The sequence below is a fragment of the Triturus cristatus genome, chromosome 1_2 (genome assembly GCF_964204655.1).
Source record: "Triturus cristatus chromosome 1_2, aTriCri1.1, whole genome shotgun sequence".
NCBI classification, from domain to species: Eukaryota; Metazoa; Chordata; class Amphibia; order Caudata; family Salamandridae; genus Triturus; species Triturus cristatus.
Genome location: NC_140580.1, coordinates 84574127 through 84594676, shown reverse-complemented (window position 1 = coordinate 84594676; position 20550 = coordinate 84574127). Strand labels below are relative to the sequence as shown.

Below are 20550 nucleotides of genomic sequence, written 5' to 3'. Positions count from 1 at the left end.
GCTCTATTCTAGAGCAGCACACGTTCATTGTTTACTTTGGTTACATTGAGTGCACAGTAATATTACAGTCTTCCTATCAGAGTTTTTCTACCTAACATTTACTGTGCTCCTCCACCCAAAATGTCTTTTGAGGATATAGCTCATATTACATATATACTACTGAAGAGGCATCAGACATCTATTCTCTAATGTAAGAGGTTAGAAGTTTTAGCACTAGTCCTGGTACAGTTTCACAACAATTGAGACAACTCCAATATTTTGTGAAAAAGGAGGTGAAGCAACTTCTCCATGCTACCACACTTATGCCATACCAAAAAGTGAAACGAATAACATGCGGTTTAAGAATCACAATCAAACCAGTGTTGTTCAAATTTAATAAACACTTCATGTCTAGATGGTATGCGATTTTGAGCAAATGCTCGCTAGACCTCATCCTTTTAATAATTGAGGAACACTTGCAAATTTTGAAAGACAGAGGAAATTAGTGATTTAAAAATAGCATTAGAGACCAAAATTTAAGCCAATATTTGGAAAATTGCTCTGGATGAGATCAACAAAAAGCTGGACTCATGCACTATATGAATAAAAAAAAATTGCATTGAAGGTTGCTTACATACAACTCTATTTGAAAACCTTGTTGGTCAATTCAGTAAAAAAACGATTCACTCTTTCGTTTTATTTTTTCATTTGGGTTGAGATTGATACTGGTTTGGTCGCTGGTGTGACCAAGGGTCGCACAGATACCATCAGGGGGTAGTTGGGTGGGGTGTAAGGTGAGTGTACATCTACTGGCTGAATTGAATTGTGCAGTGTGGAAACAGAAAACACAGAAACAACCCCAGGTTTCTCACTTGACCAAATTGTTTGATCCTTGACAATTGTTTTATTTTACTTTCCCTCCTTTTCCTTCATTTTCACATTTAAGAGGACCTCAAAATACATGACATCAGAATGTGCGCTGCACAAAAAACTTCTCCTGTGTTTCATTTAATTAACTAGAATGTTGCTCATGTATGACGGCATCCTCAGCCACCCATAGCTTGAACATAACAACTGACTTGGCTCTTAGTTCACTATTGGAATTGTTGCTCAAGTGGTGGGGAAGCATGAATGTTTCTAAATCCATGTTTGAAAACTAACCCTGTTGAAAAACAAATAGTTCTCAATGCACTGATAAAATCTGATTTACTACATTGAAAGGTTCTACATTTTAATGAAATACACTTTTTGAATTTTGAAGAGACGTTATCATATTTTTACATGTGTGCAGCAAGATCTCTTTATAAATTCAGGACTCCCTAGTTAATTCCTCTGTTTAACTGGGATTAACATTTAATTAAAAAAGGCTTGCCTGTTTATTTAACATATTTTTTATGTTGGTGCTCTGTTCATAAAACAGCAGCCCAGTGCTGCTGTTGACCAGAGGGCCGCACGTAAAGGTTTAGAGGGCCGCATGTGACCCCCGGTCCGTACTTTGAGTATCACTGGATTAAACTATGGTTCCGTTGGAGCCAATCATCAACATGTTCAATGCTAACTTTCACAAAGGCACGCATGTGCATTTGCAGTTACACTGGAGCTGCATGGAGCTCGTTTTTTTCCCACATATGTACCTTCTTTTCACTATGCAATGACAAGCTTTGTTTCCACAACCACACCGGTTGTCTCCAGAAGCTGTTAAAATTCCAATGCACTTGCGGAGAATTATAAGGAAGTTTTCCTTATTTTATTTCTCCTAATTTTTCACTTCACTCTGAATATGCCATGCCAAAAGATTCTTTTTTCTTCTCATCCATTTTGAAACATTCATTGATAAAGCAACAAATGTGAAGCAACATTTGCGTTACAGTCCAAACAAAGGATTGATGTACAATAACTTCAAATGATGTGATTAAACACTGAAATGGGTTAGTATGTTGACTTTATTGTGTAAATCCTATGAACTTGAAGTAAGACGTTTTAACATTAGCCTACGGGCTCTAGGTAGCCATATGGTTGTCTAGTTTCTTTAAAAGGTTTGTATTACAATATCAAAATGTCAATTTAAAAGTGCACACACAGGCTGCAATGATAAGCGTTTGACATGTTTAAAGGGTTACTTAAGTGGGTGGCACATTCTTGGCTGCAGACCCACTGGTAGCATTTAATTTACAGGCCCTGGGCACAGATAGTACCACTTTACTAGGGGCTTAGCAGTAAATTAGACATTCCAATTGGGTATCAGCCAATTCTACCAGGTTTTAAGGGGAGACCACAAGCACTTTAGCACTGGTTTGCAGTGGGAAAGTGTGCAAGGTTCTAAAACCAACAAAAACAAAGTCACCTAAACAGGAGGTTTGAAGACAAAAAGTTAGAAGGAAAAAACATAACAAGGATGCTAGATCTAACACGTGGTTTTCACGAAGATTCTCAGTTGTTCTCGCTTCTCTGGTTGCTTTACTTCACCAGCAGGGTATGTTCGTTCAACCTTTTCTGGACAACTGACTCATTCGTGCTCCTTCAAAAAATTGATTCAGCAGCTTACATTGAGGATTCTCACCCTAATGCAGACACATGGATTTCTAATAAATTGAAAAAAATCTGAATTGAGTCCATCTCAGAACAGGTTGTTTATCGAAGCTCGGTTTCTCACAGCTCAAGGGATAGCGACTCTTTTCCAGGCCAGGGTCGACAAGATTTAGTCGACCCTTGATTCTCCAGTCTTCTTTCAGAACATTTTCATCCTTCAGGCACAGGGGAATCTGGAATCCACAGTTTTTCTTGTTCCAGGGGCAAGATTCCATCTTCAGCACCTCAAGAGATTCATTCTTAGTATGGCATGCTCTGATTCACAATCTCTATGACAGGATACGACTGACTTAGGAAGTGTGTCCTCATCCTCTATGGTGGATCTAGACCTAGGATCTCCTAGTGGGGGTTCCTGTCTGTCCTTCCCTTCCTGGGTGATCATCAGGTCCAGCCCAGATTGTCTCTTTCTCGGGGCAGGAGGTCCTCCAACTGGAAGGAGCTGGAGGCTGCTAACCTCGCTTTGTACGCATTTTCAAAACTGTTTTCAGGAAAAAGAGTTCTGATTCGAACAGAAAATATGATAGCCAAGTCATGTCTGATGATTCAAGGTTGGCTTTGTTGGCTCAAATTTTGGACTAAATCTTTCAATGGGTGGAAAGGAAGATCAGGTCAGTTTGAGTAATTCACATTCAAGGGCCACTGAATGTGGTAACAGACTCATTGAGAATTGAGAATTCCATCATCCACTGACCTTTGTCTTCACTCAAAGGTGTTCTCTCAGGTTGTGCAGAGGTGTAGTTCCCTGGCGATAGGATCTTCTACCACTTCCAGTGCCTTGGGTCACAGGTTGTGCTCGCTGCCGAAGGACGTTGAGATCTGGGGAGGGGGGGTGGATGCTCTGTCCTGCAGGTGGTATATAGGTCTCCTGTATGACTTTCCCCCTATTCCTCTCATTCCGATGTTTTTTCTGCGGGTCAGGAAATAGAAGCTAACTGATTGCATCAATTTTAGCATGCTCTAATTGGTTTCTTTTCCTAAAATCTATGATGGTGGAGAGAGAGTGGATTTTATCAACCTCTCCACCTCCTTTGATGTTTCTGATTCTTTAGTAGGAGGTTCTAATCAGAGTCACACTAAGGTCCTGGAAGTAGGGAGTTTAAGATTGTCTAGAAGTAGACTCCCTGATTCCTTAGAGTCTACTCTTCAGACTTCTAGTGGGGGTTCCACTTTGAAAGCTTATTTAAGGCATTAAGGGTCTTACAGTAGTTGGTGTGTGGCTAAAAAGTTGGATCCTTCCATGACACACCTTTCGAGGTCATGCCTTTCCTTAACAAGGGGGTTTCTTTGCAGCTGAGGATCTCTGTTCTTAAAAGTTCAGTGGGCATCAATAAAGGTTTTTTTGGGGTTTCTTGGGGGCAATCTGCTGTATTTTATGGATTTGGTTCCCAGACTCTTTAGCAGGCTATTAAATGTGCATTCTACTTCCCCTCATTGTTTTCTCTCTTGGGATCTGCTGTTTGTGTTGTAGTCATTAACATTGATACCATTTGCGCCTTTACAAGATATAGATATCATGACTTTGACACTCAAGCATTCTTCCTGGTGGCTCTATTACCTCTTCTAGGAGGTTGGGGGACCTGGGCACTCTTTCCTTCAGGCTCCTTTTTTGTTGAGTTTTTGAGGATAGAGTTGTCCTGCGTCCTTTCCCTTCCTTCATATCTAAGATCAATTCTTCCTTCCACAGGGTTCAGGAGGTGATTCTTCCACAGTTTTGTCCCTCTCTTCTTCTTCTGAAGAAGAACGTCTTCATATTTGGATGTGAGGAGAATAGCTCTTCTCATTTATCTTCAGAGGGAGGCTTCCTTTAGGGTTTCTGAGTCTTTATTTGTCAAGTTGGGCCCAGCTAATTGAGAGCAAGTTTACTTGAGGTATACCTTCCTCAGAAGTGGAACTTCAGGATGCTTCTATTTCTGAGATTTGCAGGGAGGCTACCTGGGCTTCCTGTTCACTTATGTGTATCACTATCAATTTGGGCATGAAATTGGGGTGCAAGTTGTCCTTGCTTCACAAGTATTGGCCTTAATGAACCAATAGGTATTATTTAATGTATCCACTCTCTGTATATTTCTTGGTCATTCAAATTTCACTATGCTTGGAAGCATACAGGTTTTTGAGTTCTCCTGATACTTTTGCCGTTGTACTTCTCAGTCGAAAAGTATTGGAAAGTGAGGGGGATGATAAAGTAATGCCTCAATTACTTACAGATAATTGCATTACTCAGAGCCCTTCCTCTCGCTTTCCATACTAACATGCCTCTCAGTTCTACCAGGCCAACTACAAAACATCACTGTTTGGTGATTTTTAACAAACTGGAGGTTGTGGGAGGGAGGAGCCTTTTTATTTACAGCTGGTATGCTTGAGATTGGTTGTCTGTTGAGGCAGGACTACCTCGTTCAGTAAGTATGGAAAGTGAGGCGATGGACTCAGAGTAATGCAATTACCAGTAAGTAATTGAGACATTACAAATTAAGTATATTCTCAAACCACATGAGAAGTTACTCTTCTACTATTAACTTATTTACAAATATCGAAGCATTAATCAGTCATTCACTTCTCCTTGATTAAATGTGATGATCTGTATCTTTCTTTCCTCAGCCTGGAAGTACCACCTGGTTGCATTTATGATTACGTTGAAGTGTATGATGGTCCCCATAATACCTCTGCTCTGCTGGGGAAGATCTGCAGTAACTCATACTACAGCTTCACATCTACGTCAAACAGAATGACTGTCCTGTTCAAAAGTGACCACATCATCACATTATCTGGGTTCCAGGCCAACTATTACACATACAGGTGTAATACAAGTAGCACAAGTAAGTTTAGCCTGTGAAGTGAAGAGGGACAGAGGGTACTAATATAGCTGCCTGTATGCCGAGCAGTGATAAGAATGTATGCAGAAGGCTTGAATGACATGTCACCGTCACCTGTGAGAATGAGAATCCTGAATGTTCATGGCTTCTGCCTGGTGCCTTACTACAGCCTACGAACAGCGGAAAAATAGTCGCTATGACACAAGTTCTCAATCCTGTATAAAAGACATTGTCATCTGCTTGATGTACGTTTGCACTGTGTAAGCTGGTAAAGTAGCTCATTGGAGGAATAGGTCTGCTGCAGAAATCTCGGCCAAATTGGCCCTCTGCTGGCCCGAATCAACATTTCAACCCTCCACTCTCAATAACACAAGTACCATATAGTTTATCTATAAGAGCACCTGCTGTTTACAGAGTTATGAGGCTGCAGGATTGTTAGAAATGAAAACCTGGAGCGCAGTGCCGAGGGTGAGAAATGGTTGTAAAGAACTGAAACAGATGTAAATGTGCATCATGACAGTATCAAATTTCCATTACCAAACAGAAAGGAATGTAAATGTGTTTTTATGTAAAGCATTTCTATAACAAAACAGCCATAATGAGATGCACTGGGTTCCTCAAACCACAGTACCTGCTGGTGAAACAATATGCCTCTGCTGGAAATTGCGAAATAAATACTTCAATATTTCAGGACGTAATGGTTCGGTGTCCTTTTTATGCTTTATACTACACATGAAGTATGCATATGCATAGAGATTAATGCTATTTATTAATTTAGTTGAATGTGGGGAATGGCTGCGATTCACATGGGACGAAGCCGCAAGTGGTACGTGATTTCCCTGCCCCCCCTCAACAATGGTACTAAATAGCATATTGCATTGAGTGGACCTGCATGGTTTAGCCATGCTGCTTTTTCATGTGCTGGTTATAAACATATAAACAAAGGAGTTTATTCATAGCCAGAACAAAAATAGCTACATCCATGCAATAAATATAATATGTATATGTAGTGCTACTGGTAGTTATAGTTAGGTCAGCTGTTCCATAGGAAAATAGTTTTTTTGTGTTGCTTATAGCTTAAGCCCCACTTGATGAAAGTCCACGAAACTTTGCAAAAAGGTGCCACTTTTGACTAGTTTGATCCTTCAAGTGGGGGTCGAGAAAAAATAAGGGGTCCCAAAATGCAAAATCCACTTGCATTTTCCATAGACTTCTTTAGGCCGGTGTTAGAATCTGTCAGTTAGCATTTCCCCAGACTTTGCTTTCTCCTCTGAGGTTTTTCAGAATCTCTTGTGTTGGCCATAGGGATTGGAGGCACTTGCTGATGCAGTGGGAAAGTGAATGCATGCCCTTCCTACACATGTTAGAAAGTGGTGCTTAGCCGGGGTGCTCTTTGCCCCGCTAGTGTTTCTGTACACGTATCCAGACTGCCATTGAACGCTGGGGTGCGCTTTGCACCGATAGTGCCTCAGTATACGTGACCAGCTGCCATTGCAGACAGGTGTGCGTGTAGCACCGCTGGTATTTCTAAATATGTGTCCAGCCTACCATTGCAGGCTGGTGTGCAACTTGCACCAATGGTGTCTCTACATACATGACCAGCCTGCCCGTACAGACTAGTGTGCATGTTGCATAGGTGGTGTGTCTAAACATGTGTCCAGTTTGCCATTGCTGGATGGTGTGTGCACTGGCACCGATGGTGTCTCTGAATTCATATCCAGCCTGCCATTGGAGACTAGTACTTTGGACTGCCACAGTGGATTGCAGTGGCGCAGCCTCATCATGTTTCCTAACATTGGTTTCACTGTGACAACCCCTTTCCAGTGGCAAAGGTGGCTTCGCCCTAATTCACTTGGAAATGCCAGTACTGAAACGTGGGCAGTTCTCAGCTCTAGAACTCTGTTGTGTGCCTTTGTGTTTGGGCATTCCCCAGTGACAGCTATAAAACACTGAGCACGCGACTTCAAAGATAGAACACTGCCATTTGAGGGCCTAGATGGAGAGATTGGAGGGAGAGTTTTTGATACTTGGAGTCAGATCATAGCCCGACTAAAGATTAGGATCTACATTCCATGGTCTCATGGCAGGCAAGCCTAAAATTTTGGGGGGCATCAGTGGTTCAAAGGGAGATACTTTGAACCACCCCAACTTCAAATGCAAACTGTAGTATAACTATTGGTGCCACACTTCAGCAAGGGGTGAGATACGCTTGTGGGGACGTACGACGGCAGAACCTGGAACTATGTGGTGTACACTGCCAGAGAAATCTGTTGGGCACAAGGAAGATTACTACCACTGAAAGGGTCCGCATGCCCTTCCTGAATAGTGGCTGGCCTGGGCCAAATACCTGCTGCTGCGTGGCACCCTTAACCTCACAGACTGCCTCCTATTTGACCTTGCTGCCTGCCTCCACCTGACTAAGAGTGACTTCGACCATATGTGTGGCCTAATCCCCGGGGAGAGGACTGGGTGTCTCCAATCAAGGGAGTGTCTGATAGTTGGGGTGAGTTGGAGGGTGAAAGGAAGCTTAGGGCCACGTGGTCCTCAGCATGTTAAGAATTGACCTGCTGGGTATTGGTGCACCACATTTGGGTGTAAAGTGCGTATGTGTACAAGCTTGTTTCGTATGGACCTGCCTGGTATCCGTTGCACCGCATATCAGTACGGAGTAAGTGTGCATGTGGGACAGAAGGTGAACTACCTGGGATTCATAACACTGACCGGTCGTTTGCCGTTTACGTGCTTTCTCGCTAGAAAGGCATTACATTTGACATTGGTTTTACACGCCCGGCCACGGTGGTGCTGCTAAAAAGTGGTGTAATTCAGTATACATACATGTTGTTCATATTGTTGTGACCGTCTAACTTTGTGGTGTTGACTTATAATAATTATTGGGGGGGCCTGGGGTGGACAACCTATTGCACCGCCTAAGGTCGCTGAAGGGGTAGAATCGGATATTTTACAAGTGTGCATATTACTGGTCTCATTCAAACACAGTTGGGCCTAGTACTGTTAGAAATAATTACAAAAGGGATTTATACCCAAAAATACATGATGCTCATGTTGTGTTGATTATGTGTGTGTTGAATACAAACTCTATTTACACACATCACATGTGCGGTCTCATTTGTGAAAATCAGGTTGTTTATCATGAGTGAGTGCTGTCCCAATGCTTTATACATTGACTCTGTGGTAAGCCTTACTGCTCAGTGCCAAGCTATCCAAGGGTGAGCACAGATTGCACAGTGTGTGTAATCGCCTACCCCTGACGGGAGTGGTAAGTTCTTCCTGGCTAGGGAATTGCCTCAAATCAACCAGAAAGTGCCAGTGCCAACACAGGGCTACAGCAAATACTGCTGCGCGTAATTACACCACATTTAACAGGCAGCCAGATCTTGGTCCGCACATCGTGCATTTTGTGTAAATTTGTTTTGAACATTAAGGGTCAAACTTTTTTGTATATCTGGATTGTTGGGAACAGCAATTTAAAAAAAGAGCGGCCCCTTTCTTTTTTTATTGATATGGCCCTTGGGGATGCGATGCCTAATCAGGCTCGGGAAGGGAGGCTGTGTGGCACCCTCCCCCTTTTTATTATATTTGGCCCCTGGGGATGGGGTCCCCAGGGCCTGAAGTCCAACCCTATGCTGTGCATGGCAAAAGCTGTGCATGGTGTGGGGTTGCAGCCTGCTGGGGGTTTGGCCCCAAGGCCTGGAGGCAGACCATGCTCTGTGACCAACATGGAATTGCCTGCCTTTGGGTGCTGCCTGCGGGGAGTATGACGCAGGGCCTAGCCAACACCATGCAGCATGTGTTGAAAGGCCATGCGCAGGGTGAGATTGGCTGCCTGCAGAAGGGTCCGTTGCCTCTGGGCGGGTTGGCGCCCTGTTGCCAACCCCTGCTGTGATTGGCTAAAGACCATGCATGGTTTGGGGTTGGTTGCCTGTGGGGGGGTTTGACATATGGCCTGGCTTTATGTATGGTAATAAAATATTACTTTAAGTTAAAAAAAGAACCTAGAGATTCACTGAGAAAAAACAAAGATTAAAGTAATGTTAAAGATAGCTCAATATGTCAGTGACATTGTGAACTAAAACAAATACCGAAATTCAGCAGTGATAGGTAGCAATGCTAACTATATCTTGCAATCTGTCATGCACTGCTTATGAGCTTATATATTACATAACTCATGACAAGTTCTATGATGTCATTTATGACATCACGGTTGATATCTCAAATGACATAATTGATTACATCACTGAACAGATTTACATAAATCATAATAGCACACTTATTGGTTAAATAACTTTCTGTCAAATTTGGCATAATTGTATTCAGACATTTTATTCTGTATTGTTTTCTAATTTTCCAATGAAAATTACATGAGGAAAAAGGTGTTTTAGAACCCGCCCCCTTTTACCCCACCCCAGTTTGGTGGATCACCCTGAAACTGTCCAGAAAGAAGCTGAGGTGGAAGAACTATTTTTGTTTTGTGAAGATTCCTCAAATAGCACCAAGGTTATTAACAAAACAAAAAATGCTCTTCGTATGGAAAATGAATCCTACATAACTACACAGTAGCTACTGTGTAATACATATATAGCCCTTTTGCAAAAACGTTTTATGTAGCAATACAACCATAGTACTTAATAATATACAGATCACAGCAATAATATCGAAACTTGCACCCATGTAGATACAAAGTAAAAAAGGGTTGAAAACACAATGTTGTTGATTTTGTAACAAGATATTAAAGGAATTGAGAGGAACAAAGAGGAATAAAGAGGCGAATCCACTAAAGAGTCTATTGAAGGGATTTCCTCAAAACTCAGCCGCTGTAGTTCTTTGGTGCTAATTACAAGCAGCTAGCCAAATGTCTACCTCTGTTAAAACAGGAGTGTGCTCATGGATCGGAATTCTGAGCTTTGTGATAATTATCACAAATTTCGCTTTTTCCCCAGAACAGATTTCAGTAAGTCAAACTTCCCAAAATTATACGGCCTTGGAAACAGGCAAAACGTGCTATATCTAGAGTTTTAAATGCCTATTCTGCATGTTATGCCTATTATCTAAGTAAATAACATGGACAAAAGCATTTATCACACCTGGTAAACAGGGCCAGACTGGGATCCAAAACCGGCCCTTGCAAAGTGCTCGGCCAAACCCCCAAGGGGGTTGGAGGTGGCCGAGCTGTTTGCCACGGCCGGTTTCGGGCGATTTTCGTACAGCGGCCGATATTGCAGCTATGCTTCCAGAAAGGCACTGTAACAAAATCTGTAACAATATCTGCACCCAGGGGCCCAAAACCGGCTCCTCACTCTGGTGGCCCACCCGGGAAATTCCCGGTGCCCCCTACGGCCAGTCCTGCCTGCTGGTAAATACCTCAACTTGAGGTTAAGAATTAATGCTGAGAACAAATTCAGTCCTTGTGTTATGGCTGTCCTGCATGCACTTCCTCACTCTTTGTATTTTACAATATTACTTGCCTTGAGTGCACCTATGACATTGCTTCCCCCTCTCTTGTATAGTGCTCAAGTGTTTTATAGCCAGGCATGTGCTATAAAAGCACCATAAATACTGTCAAAAATCGATAAACTATTCTGAAAAATGTTCATGAAAGGGTTTGAGCTCAACTTCTTCAATCCTATCTATTTTCCTCTTTTATAGCTCAACGGACCACTGCAAGTGGCAGGAACACGACTGCACCAGGTATGCCCTTTGTCATAATTATCATGTTTGAATGAATAAAATAGCAAATCCTCGTATGCCTGCAATAGAAAACAACATTTCTAGATGTAGGGCTAGGATTCTGCAAATGAGGCACTAGGAAGAATTTAGGGATGTTGCGGTCAAATGAGAGCTCTACGAAAGGCAACAAGAGAGACTTCACAGTAACCTTAAACTCCAAAGTCACAGGGACACTAAAGATTTCCTGCAATCCTGCTGGTGCTGCTGGACACTGCCATCTGTGAGTTCTACCCTTGCTCAAGGTGCCCCTTCCAGTTATGGGCCTCAGAAGTGGGTTCTGCTGCTGTTTAATTAAAAAACCTACGCATCGTCCCCACTGCACTGGTCGAAACCGACATATTGCTCTTTGATGCCAATGCAGAGCCTGCCCCATGACAGCGGACCCACAGCCTGCGCACCCCCATGATAATACTCTGCACAGCTTCCCAACGTGTGAATTGGAACCGATGCATTGAGCCTTCAACATCAACCTTTTGCTATATACAAGGAACTTTTAAAGCAGACCTTGTCTGGGTTCTGTAGCCGGTGATCCCCTCCATCATGGTCAGCCTGAACTTTGGATATGCATCGGTCCCTCGCGACCTCAAAATCCCTTTTGACCGTTAGTGACTTCTAAGCACATTTCATTTTGAAAAATTCATATTTAGACTTTTGCCTATTGGATTTTTGTAACTAGATATGTAATACCTGGCAACATGCCACAGCAGCTGTGATCATTCAACATAATGTAACTCCTGTTAGAAAGTTGGCCAAAAATTGGATTAATCACTGCAGCGGGTGAACCTTGCAGGTGACAGGATATGTTTGTAATGGAAACATGACAGGCCCCATGTAAGTTAATACCCTGACAAAGGAGAGAACCGCTTAGTGTGTGTTCACAGTTTTCACTGCTAAGAAACACTTCATGTTCCCCACTCCAACATCTATGTGTGTAAGGTAAATCCCAGAATGTCTTGATGTATCCTTTACCCAAACTTTCATATTTGCCAACTGGTATATGTTTTAGGCAATACTGAAAATGGAAAGTTGTAACAGGCAGAGTAATTTTACCATGTATGATCCACTCAGTAGCTGGTTTTTCTGCCACCGTGAATGGTAATTTCTCCAGTTTTTCAATGCACAGCACCGTATAGTCTGCTCCTCTTTGTGCCAGTTTGATCTGTTTATCAGTGAGTTTGAATTCTTAAAACAGCGACGTAGTGTTGATTAAACGCCATGGCACATAGCCTGCACGCAAGTTTTGTAGCGTCCAGCCCAATAGCATGATAGAACGTAGCTGAGACTGACCATGTTGCAACATGACCAAGTATTGTTCCATGATGTCTATGACAGAAGACACAATGCTGTCCAATGAATATATCCTGGACGACAGAGTATTTCACCCATTGTCTACTACAGAGAGAGATTTCTCTAAATTAATACAATCAATTTCTCGTATTCGTTCTGCAGTCTCTGCGTAGGTAACCTTCCATGATTCATTATAAGCAGCGTAGATACCAGCATATATGAAACGCTTTTTGACGCGGTTTTCTTGGTCCTAGCAAGAATTCCCTAAGGTCTGCGCCTTCTTGAAGTAAAGTTAAGCGTTGTTTTACATCCTTCAGTGTAGCTTTCTGTAGCCAATCAAGGCAAAGTTTTCCTACACTGTATGTTGTTACTACCCCTGGATGCTGTCTTTGAACAGAGCGTGGGTCTGGACTATTGATAGTGAATCCCTGTGTTTTGTTCAGGAATTGATCTTGACAGTTGTTCGTGTCTGTGGGCCAGAGCAACCATTTTTTTCCATTCAGGATCTGATCTGTTGTGATGGAAAATATTATGTACGTCGACCTCCCCCGTGTAGTGCTATTACTTGCAGGTATAGGTATGGTCGGTGTGTTCAAGTCTTTGATCTTGGCTAACCCAAGGCAAGACGTTTGTTGGACAGTGTCATTCAAAAACATAATTTGCTCAGGGATGATACAGGCTCTAAACAAAGCTTCTACCTCCTGTGCGTGCCAATCTTGTGTACCCCAGACAGATTTTGTCTCAATATTGTCTTTCCAAAAGTCGATACCCTGTCTAGATAGTTTGGCAATAAAGGCTGCAGAATTAATCTGTGTCGGATTGGTTAACATATTCTTCGTTCCTAACTTGCTCACATTTTTAAACCTTCGGAGGTGTAGGACAATGTTCCCATTGGTTATACATAAATACATTTCTAGGTGTTGCAGATTTAGGCAAGACATTATGACCATAGTGGTTATAACAATACATTTGTTCATAGTCTGATGAAGAACCCTCTAAATATTCATGATTTGTGAATACTGTAGACATCTCTAGATCAGACATCATGTTATTAACAGTCTCGAAGTCCCAATCATCAGAAAAGGTACTAAAGGTTATAAAGTCACTCAATGAAATCTTAAATAAATGTGGAATCTTCAAAAGCTCAGACGGGCCAAAAAATGTCATATTCAGTTTGATCCCAAACTATACCATTATGTATAGGAACGGCTGTGATGTTCACTGCTGACAAGTCTCTTGCTTCACGATGGTATGATTTGTGTGGCTAGAGAAGTAAGTTCAGTCTTTTACTTGCTGTGTCCATTTGAATATATCTTCCCCTTATCAGCATACCCAGAGTCATTACCAGAGCTAACCATAGTAGAAAGAAGAATATTCCCAAAATAATCCATAGTTCAATCCATGGTGAAACCAGATAAGTCTTTTTCAGGAGATGAAAAAAGTCTGTTGCTTGTTCTTTGAAAGTTCTTTGTGCTGGCGTCGTTTCAGGTTCGCTGGGATCCTCAGAAAACGTATCAAAGTTTAGGAAATAGCCAGAGGCAGTTCTGTCAATGGTCGGAATTGCATCAGGATTTGTTGAATTCGCTGGAACCAGTTGATCACTTGTTACTTCGTTGTAGACAGGTGTATCAGGACGAACTGTTATTTGGGTTTCAAGAGGGACGAGTTCCATAGCTTTGTTGCTCAGTCCTTCCTTTTCTCACCGAAGAATCTTCAAAGGTGATGAGTCTTTCAGTTTGAACCTCTTAGATTGTAGCTAGAGGAATGCGCCTGCTACATTGTCGGAGTCCACTTGGCCTAATGTTTAGTATCGGCCACATAGTGTGGTTTGATCAGGTCGATGGACATAAATCTTTTCTTCTTTTTACCAGCAAGGGGCGGCAAAAGTATTGTTCTTGATCCGTGGATTGCTAGGACAGGTACTGGTTGTCTGTAAGAAGGCCCAAATTCCTTCTTGTCCGCGATCTTTTCTCTGACTAGATCACCAAGCTTTGGGCTCCAGACAGGCCTTGCTGGGACGGCCGTTTTTTCCCCAGTGATGGTTGGCTTCAGGAACACGTTGCTTTGTTTCGTTCTTAGTTCATTTAAGTCCTGTAAAACAGCCAAACGATCTTTGATATCTAATTTCTTATTTTCCATCACTGTGCCTTGCATATCAAGGTCCGATACCAACATTCTAGTTCCAAATAGAACTTCATATGAAGTGACACCCCCTAGAGAACTTCTTGGCAAGTTATTAAGTGCGCGCTGGACCCCATAAAGGTGTTTGACCCACCCATCACCCGAACCTAATACCCTAGCTGTTATAGACTGCTTTATATCCCGTTTTTGTCCTGTTTTTTTCTTTCCACAACAGAATTTCCCTCAGGATGGAATGGAGAAGAATACCGCAATGCTATGCCCAAACTGGCCATGGCTTCTTTGTAAGCTCGAGAGTTAAACGCAGGACCCTGGTCAGAATGTAGTGTGCCAATTGCGTATGTGCCGATAACGACTCGCAAATCTTTTATAACAGTTCGAGCGTCAGCTGAGTGCTGAGGCCATATCCATAGGAACCTAGATTTAGTGCTCGTGGGATTGCATTTGTCCAATAGGACACCTGCACGAAGATAGTCTAATGCTGTCTAATAATGGTGTCTGAACTGGGCTGGCTATGTTGTAGTCAGGTATCTGTTGGCGTTCTGTACTGCGATCTCTATTGCAGTCTATGCAGTTATTGATGAAGATATGAATCAGTGTATTAATTCCTGGCCACCAGTACATCTCTTTTAATTTTAAAACTGTTTTAGAGATCCCCTGATGTGTCAGACCCTCTCCCAGAGGTGCTTCATAAATCAAAGCTGCTCTTCGTTCCATGTTTGGTATTACCATATCCCCCACTCCGGGGTTCGAGCAAACAGAACACGGTTCGCCTCAATTATATTGAGTATTTGAGTGGAAATATTTTAGGTAACGCGGCACCGCTGCCTTTGCTTGAAGTATTGACAGCTAGCATTATTTGACTGTCTATTTTCATTTTTGAACGAGTGATTGCAGCTACGGAAGCCGTTTCCACAGCCCCTTTCGCGGCTTCATCAGCCAATGAATTCCCTTCAACGTGAACGCCATCACGTTGATGACTCAGCATGTGTATCACGTTAGTGTTTTGTAGTCCGTTTCGCAACTGAACTACTTGTTCCCAAAGCATTTTATGCTTGTGTCACCTAGGCGCTATCCCCTCCGGGTCTCTGATAAGAACGCCACTAGACGAATTGATAGTGTTGAGATTTTATTGGAAACACAGTGTCCGGATGTGCTCTTTTCTTTCTCCCTCTCAAGATGGTGGAAGGCGGAGGTTGCAGTCCCACAAGTAGGTGTCCCGGTCAGGATGGTGTCTTGTCCGTCTCGGTTATCTTCACCTCGGCGGGGTCCCGTTTCTGGTGGGGTTTTGCCTCAGCGGAATGTGAAAAGGGAAGGTAAGATCAGGGGTTAGGTGATTATCCTGATACGTCAGGGATTTGAGGGGGAAAGGGAAGTGAAGGTTCACCGGGGGTCCGTCACCGTACTGTACACACGTGATCAAGGGGGGGAAGCTCTGTGAGTGTTTCGGGTACTGGGAACACACAGAGAAAAGAAAGAGAAAAAAAATACCCCAAACCTCCCCCTCAAGACACCCCGTGACCTCCCCACACAAAAGCAAAAATCCTCCCTCTTTAACTCCCTCCCCTTGTGGACAGTAGCCCCAGGATCCGGCCCCGTACCTTTCCCAGCCACACTCCTCCGGGCGTGTGGCGGGGCGAGATGCCGTGAAGTTGGCCTCCTGGCTCTGCACCTCTTCCGTCCCGGCTGGTATGGACCTCCGAGTCGCCTCTTCCGGACTGCTCCACCTCCTCCGTCGTACCCGTACTTCGCTCCGCTCCGCTACCGACCACCGCCTCTCGCTCTCCGCTCTTCTCCTCGCTCGCCTTCTCCGCTACTCCTGACTCTCCTCCATGGGCTTTCGCCCTGGCTTCCTCGCGGGCTTCCGTCTTACGGGGGATGGACGCGGCTGATTGGTTCCCTGCCGCTGACGTCACAGGGGGTGTTACCTCATCCGCGATGAGCCAGCCGGCGTTAAAGGGGCCGCCAGCACCCTGCAGGAGAGGTGGAAAGCTGTCATCAATGAGGGTTGCCTCGTACCCCTCCTCTTCTCCCGAGGCCTGGCGACACATCCCCAACCCCGGATTTTCCCGATCGGGGGAAATGGGGTATCGGGAGAGAAAGTCCGCATTCCCCTGATCCAGCCCTTTCCGATGTCGTACCTCAAAGCGATAAGGCTGTAATGCCAAGAACCAGCGGAGGATGCGCTCGTTGTGGCCTTTGTTACGCTGAAGCCAGGTCAAAGGGGCATGGTCCGTAAAGAGGATAAAGGACCTGCCTTCCAAATAATAGCGCAATTTCTCCACCCCCCAACGTACGGCCAAACACTCCTTCTCCACTGTGGAGTAAGCCTGCTCTCGGGGGAAAAGCTTCCTACTAATGTATAAAATAGGACGCTCGCAGCCCTCCGAATCCTCTTGGGAGAGCACTGCCCCTATCCCAACCCCAGATGCATCCGTCTGCAGGATAAAGGGTTTCTGAAAGTCAGGGGTCACTAACACTGGGGAGGAGGTGAGAGCATCTTTGAGAGCCTGGAAAGCAGTAGACTCCAGGGCCGTAGGCGCCCGTAGGCGGGGAGAAGTCTGGGTCTTGCGGAGGAGATCAGTGAGGGGACCAGCCAGATTGGCGAATTGGGGGATAAATCTTCTGTAGTAACCTACCAACCCCAAAAATGCCCTAAGATCCCTTTTGGTTCTGGGGTACAGCAAAGCCTGAACCGCCGCAACCTTGTCTGCCTGAGGTTTAATGTTACCGTCCCCAAGCAGAAAACCCAGATATTTCACTTGTTGAAATGCCACCCGGGATTTCTTTGCGTTGATGTGGAAGCCTGCTTCTTTTATACTTTCCAGTATACTGCCCAGATGTCGGAGGTGCTCTGGCCACGTTTTACTAAAGACAACTATGTCGTCCAGGTAGGCAGAAGCATAAGGAAGATGTTGTTTTAGTAGGGTATCCATGGCCCGTTGAAAGGTGGCCGGAGCCCCATGTAGGCCAAAAGGGAGGACAGTAAACTGGAAGCGACCTGAGGGAGTCGAGAAGGCTGTTTTCTCTTGGTCGGCAGGATCTAGGGGAATCTGCCAATACCCCTTGGTGAGGTCGATAGTGGTTATGTATTTGGCCTCACCAAGGCGCTCAACTAGTTCGTCGACCCTAGGAAGTGGGTAAGCATCTTGCTTGGAGACCCTATTGACGGCACGGAAGTCTATGCAAAACCGGATACTTCCGTCCGGTTTCGGCACCAAGACTACGGGGGAACACCAGTTGCTATGAGAGGGAATGATCACTCCGGTTTTTAGCATCTGTTGTACTTCTGTCTGGAAGGCCGCCCGCCGTGCCTCAGGTATCCGATAGGGTTTTTGTTTGACGGTAACCCCTACGGGGGTGGGGATAGTGTGTTCAGCTAAGTGGGTTCTCCCCGGTAGATCGGAAAATACACTTGAAAACCGAAGGAGGAGAGAGTCTATAGCCTCCCTTTGATGAGGGGGCAAATCGGGATTGACAGGAAGGTCCCTGACGGTATGCGCCAGAGGTGCGGTAAAGGAGACAGTTAGGGGTGTACTCGGAGGCTTTCCTAACCATTTTTTTAGTATGTTTATGTGATACAATTGGGTCTTTGTGCGCGATATCTGTAGAACGTAAGAGGTCCTACCCACCTTCTTAATGACCTGGAAGGGACCTTGCCACTCCTTCTTCATTTTCTGAGCAGAAATGGGTAACAACACCAGGACCCAGTCCCCTACATCGAGCGTCCTCCATTTTTTTCCCTTATCATAAAAGTGCTTTTGTTTAGTTTGGGCGACGGCTAGGTGTTCATGGGAAAGGGTCCTCAGTTTATGGAGTCGGGACTGCAACTGGCGGGTGTAATCAAGCAGAGCCTCTGCTTCTTGTTTCCCTTCTTGCTCCCAGCTGTCTTTTGTTATCTCCAGTAGAGTTCGGGGTTTCCGACCAAAGAGGAGCTCGAATGGGGAAGCCCCCAAGCTGGACTGGGTCTGGCTCCTTAACACAAACAAGGCCAAAGGTAACAGTTGGTCCCAGTTTCTTCCGTCTCCAGACAGAAGTTTTTTCAGGGTTAGTTTAAGGCTTCCATTATAGCGCTCAACTAACCCATCTGTCTGGGGATGGTACACCGATGTTTTTATGTGTCGGATGTTGAGCTGGAGACAGACCTGCTTCATAAGTTTGGAGACAAACGGGGTGCCCTGATCAGTGACTACCTCCCTTGGGAAACCCATCCTCGAAAATACTTCCACCAGGCGCTGAGCTATAGCCGTGGACGTAGCTGCTCTAAGGGGGAAGGCCTCGGGATAGCGAGTCGCATAGTCCACCAAGACTAGGGCGTATTGATGTCCTCTACTGGATTTGGGCAAGGGACCTATCAAGTCCATTCCTAGTCTGTCGAACGGTTTCCCTATGATGGGGAGAGGCTGCAAGGGGACGGCAGGCGGTACATATGAATTGCGCCGTTGGCAGATGTGACATTCCTGACAATACCTTTGTATCTGAGCATATATCCCAGGCCAGAAGAAGTGTTGCAGAATGGCTTGTCCTGTTTTTTCTGCCCCAACATGCCCCGCCAAAAGGTGGGCATGGGCGAAAAAAAGTATTTGATCCCTAAAGTCTGAGGGAACTATTAACTGAAGAGGGGCGTCTTCCTTAGCTAACCGATAGAGGAGACCATTACGTTCAACAAAAGTGGGGTAGACTCTAGCCATTTGGTCCTGATCTGCCCGGGCTTTGTTCCAGGCATTGACAAGACTGGCGTCGTTCAATTGGGCAGTACGGAAGTGAGTATCCTTAGCCCACGGTTCTGGGGTCAACACCGAGACCTGACGACAGGCCGGGGAACTGAGCACCTCCTGCATCATAGCGGAAAAACAGGGGTTATCGGTCCCTATGATGACAGGTTCAGGAAGGTGTGGAAGGACCCCTACTATTGCATCGATGCGGGCCCCTGTGGGTGTTTGGAGCTGGATGGTAGCCAGAGGGTAGTCTCTAACCTCCCCGTGGACACACCTGATACCCACCCTTTTACCCGGTAGGACCCAGGAGTGGTGAATGAGCTCTTGCCTGGCTACTGAGTGCTTACAGCCTGAATCCAATAGGGCTCGTACCCCTTTTCCCTGTATCTTTACACTCACATAAAAGACGGGACCCGTTTCTTGAGCAAACAGGAGGGAGTGGGGTGCATAGCTCACATCCATGGGTTCCTCCTCTTTCTCCCTCTTCTTTCTGCAAAAGCGGGCTATGTGTCCCCATTCCCCACAGTCATAACATTGGGGCCCCGAGAAAGGGATAGGGTCTGGCCGGGCTCCTCGGGACCGTACGGGCTCTGGGACGGGTTTAGCCGGCTTCCGGTCACCCCTTCCTTGGGACACATGCTTTAGGGGCCGTTCTGGTTCTTTGGGGTTGGGTCGACCTTGAGCTCTAGCATACGATGTGGCCATCTCTACGGCCTGTTCCAAGGATAACCCAGCGTGTTGTTTTAACCAGCGCTGACTCGAGTAGGGGAGGGCTTCAAGGAACTGTTCAAGATAAATCTTATTCATCACGTCCTCCATGTTGGCCTCTTGGGGTTTTAGCCACAGATCAGCCGCCTCCTTCAACTTAAAAAAAAGAGTCTTGGGGATGTCCCCAGGAGCCCCGCGTTCCTGCCTGAACCGTAAGCGGTGAGTCTCTTCGTCTACTCCAAGCCGGTCCAGGATATATTGTTTCACAAGTGCATAGGTAGCGGTCCCATCTTTATTTACGGCCTGATAGGCCGCTTGTGCTTCTCCAACTAACAAAGGGGCAAGGTAAAAGGGCCACCTCTCTCCTGCCCAAGCACTAGCACGGGCGGCCCTTTCGAAATTTAGAAAGAAGGCCAACGGATCTTCTCCTGGGATGAGCTTCTGAAGGGGGACCACTGTTCCCGGAGGCGCGGCCGCTCTGACCTGACCCAGGGAGGCCACGAGAAGATTTTGTCCTTCGGCCAGTTTTACCAGGTTATCGGCTTGTGTTTGGATGGCCGAAGTGAACACAGCCC

At 45.1% G+C, this 20550-nt stretch overlaps 1 protein-coding gene across 10 annotated transcripts in view; it reads left to right on the top strand.

Annotated features, from left to right (window-relative positions):
* The window catches only part of LOC146866846 (scavenger receptor cysteine-rich domain-containing protein DMBT1-like), a 1139300-nt gene that overhangs the window by 826362 nt on the left and 292388 nt on the right, over positions 1–20550 (top strand). For all 10 annotated transcript variants that reach the window (XM_085602006.1, XM_085601995.1, XM_085601984.1 and 7 more), the window contains 2 exons: positions 5164–5381; positions 11043–11084. In XM_085602006.1, the coding sequence (XP_085458132.1) occupies positions 5164–5381; positions 11043–11084 (260 nt within the window). The remainder of the gene's footprint in view (positions 1–5163; positions 5382–11042; positions 11085–20550) is intronic.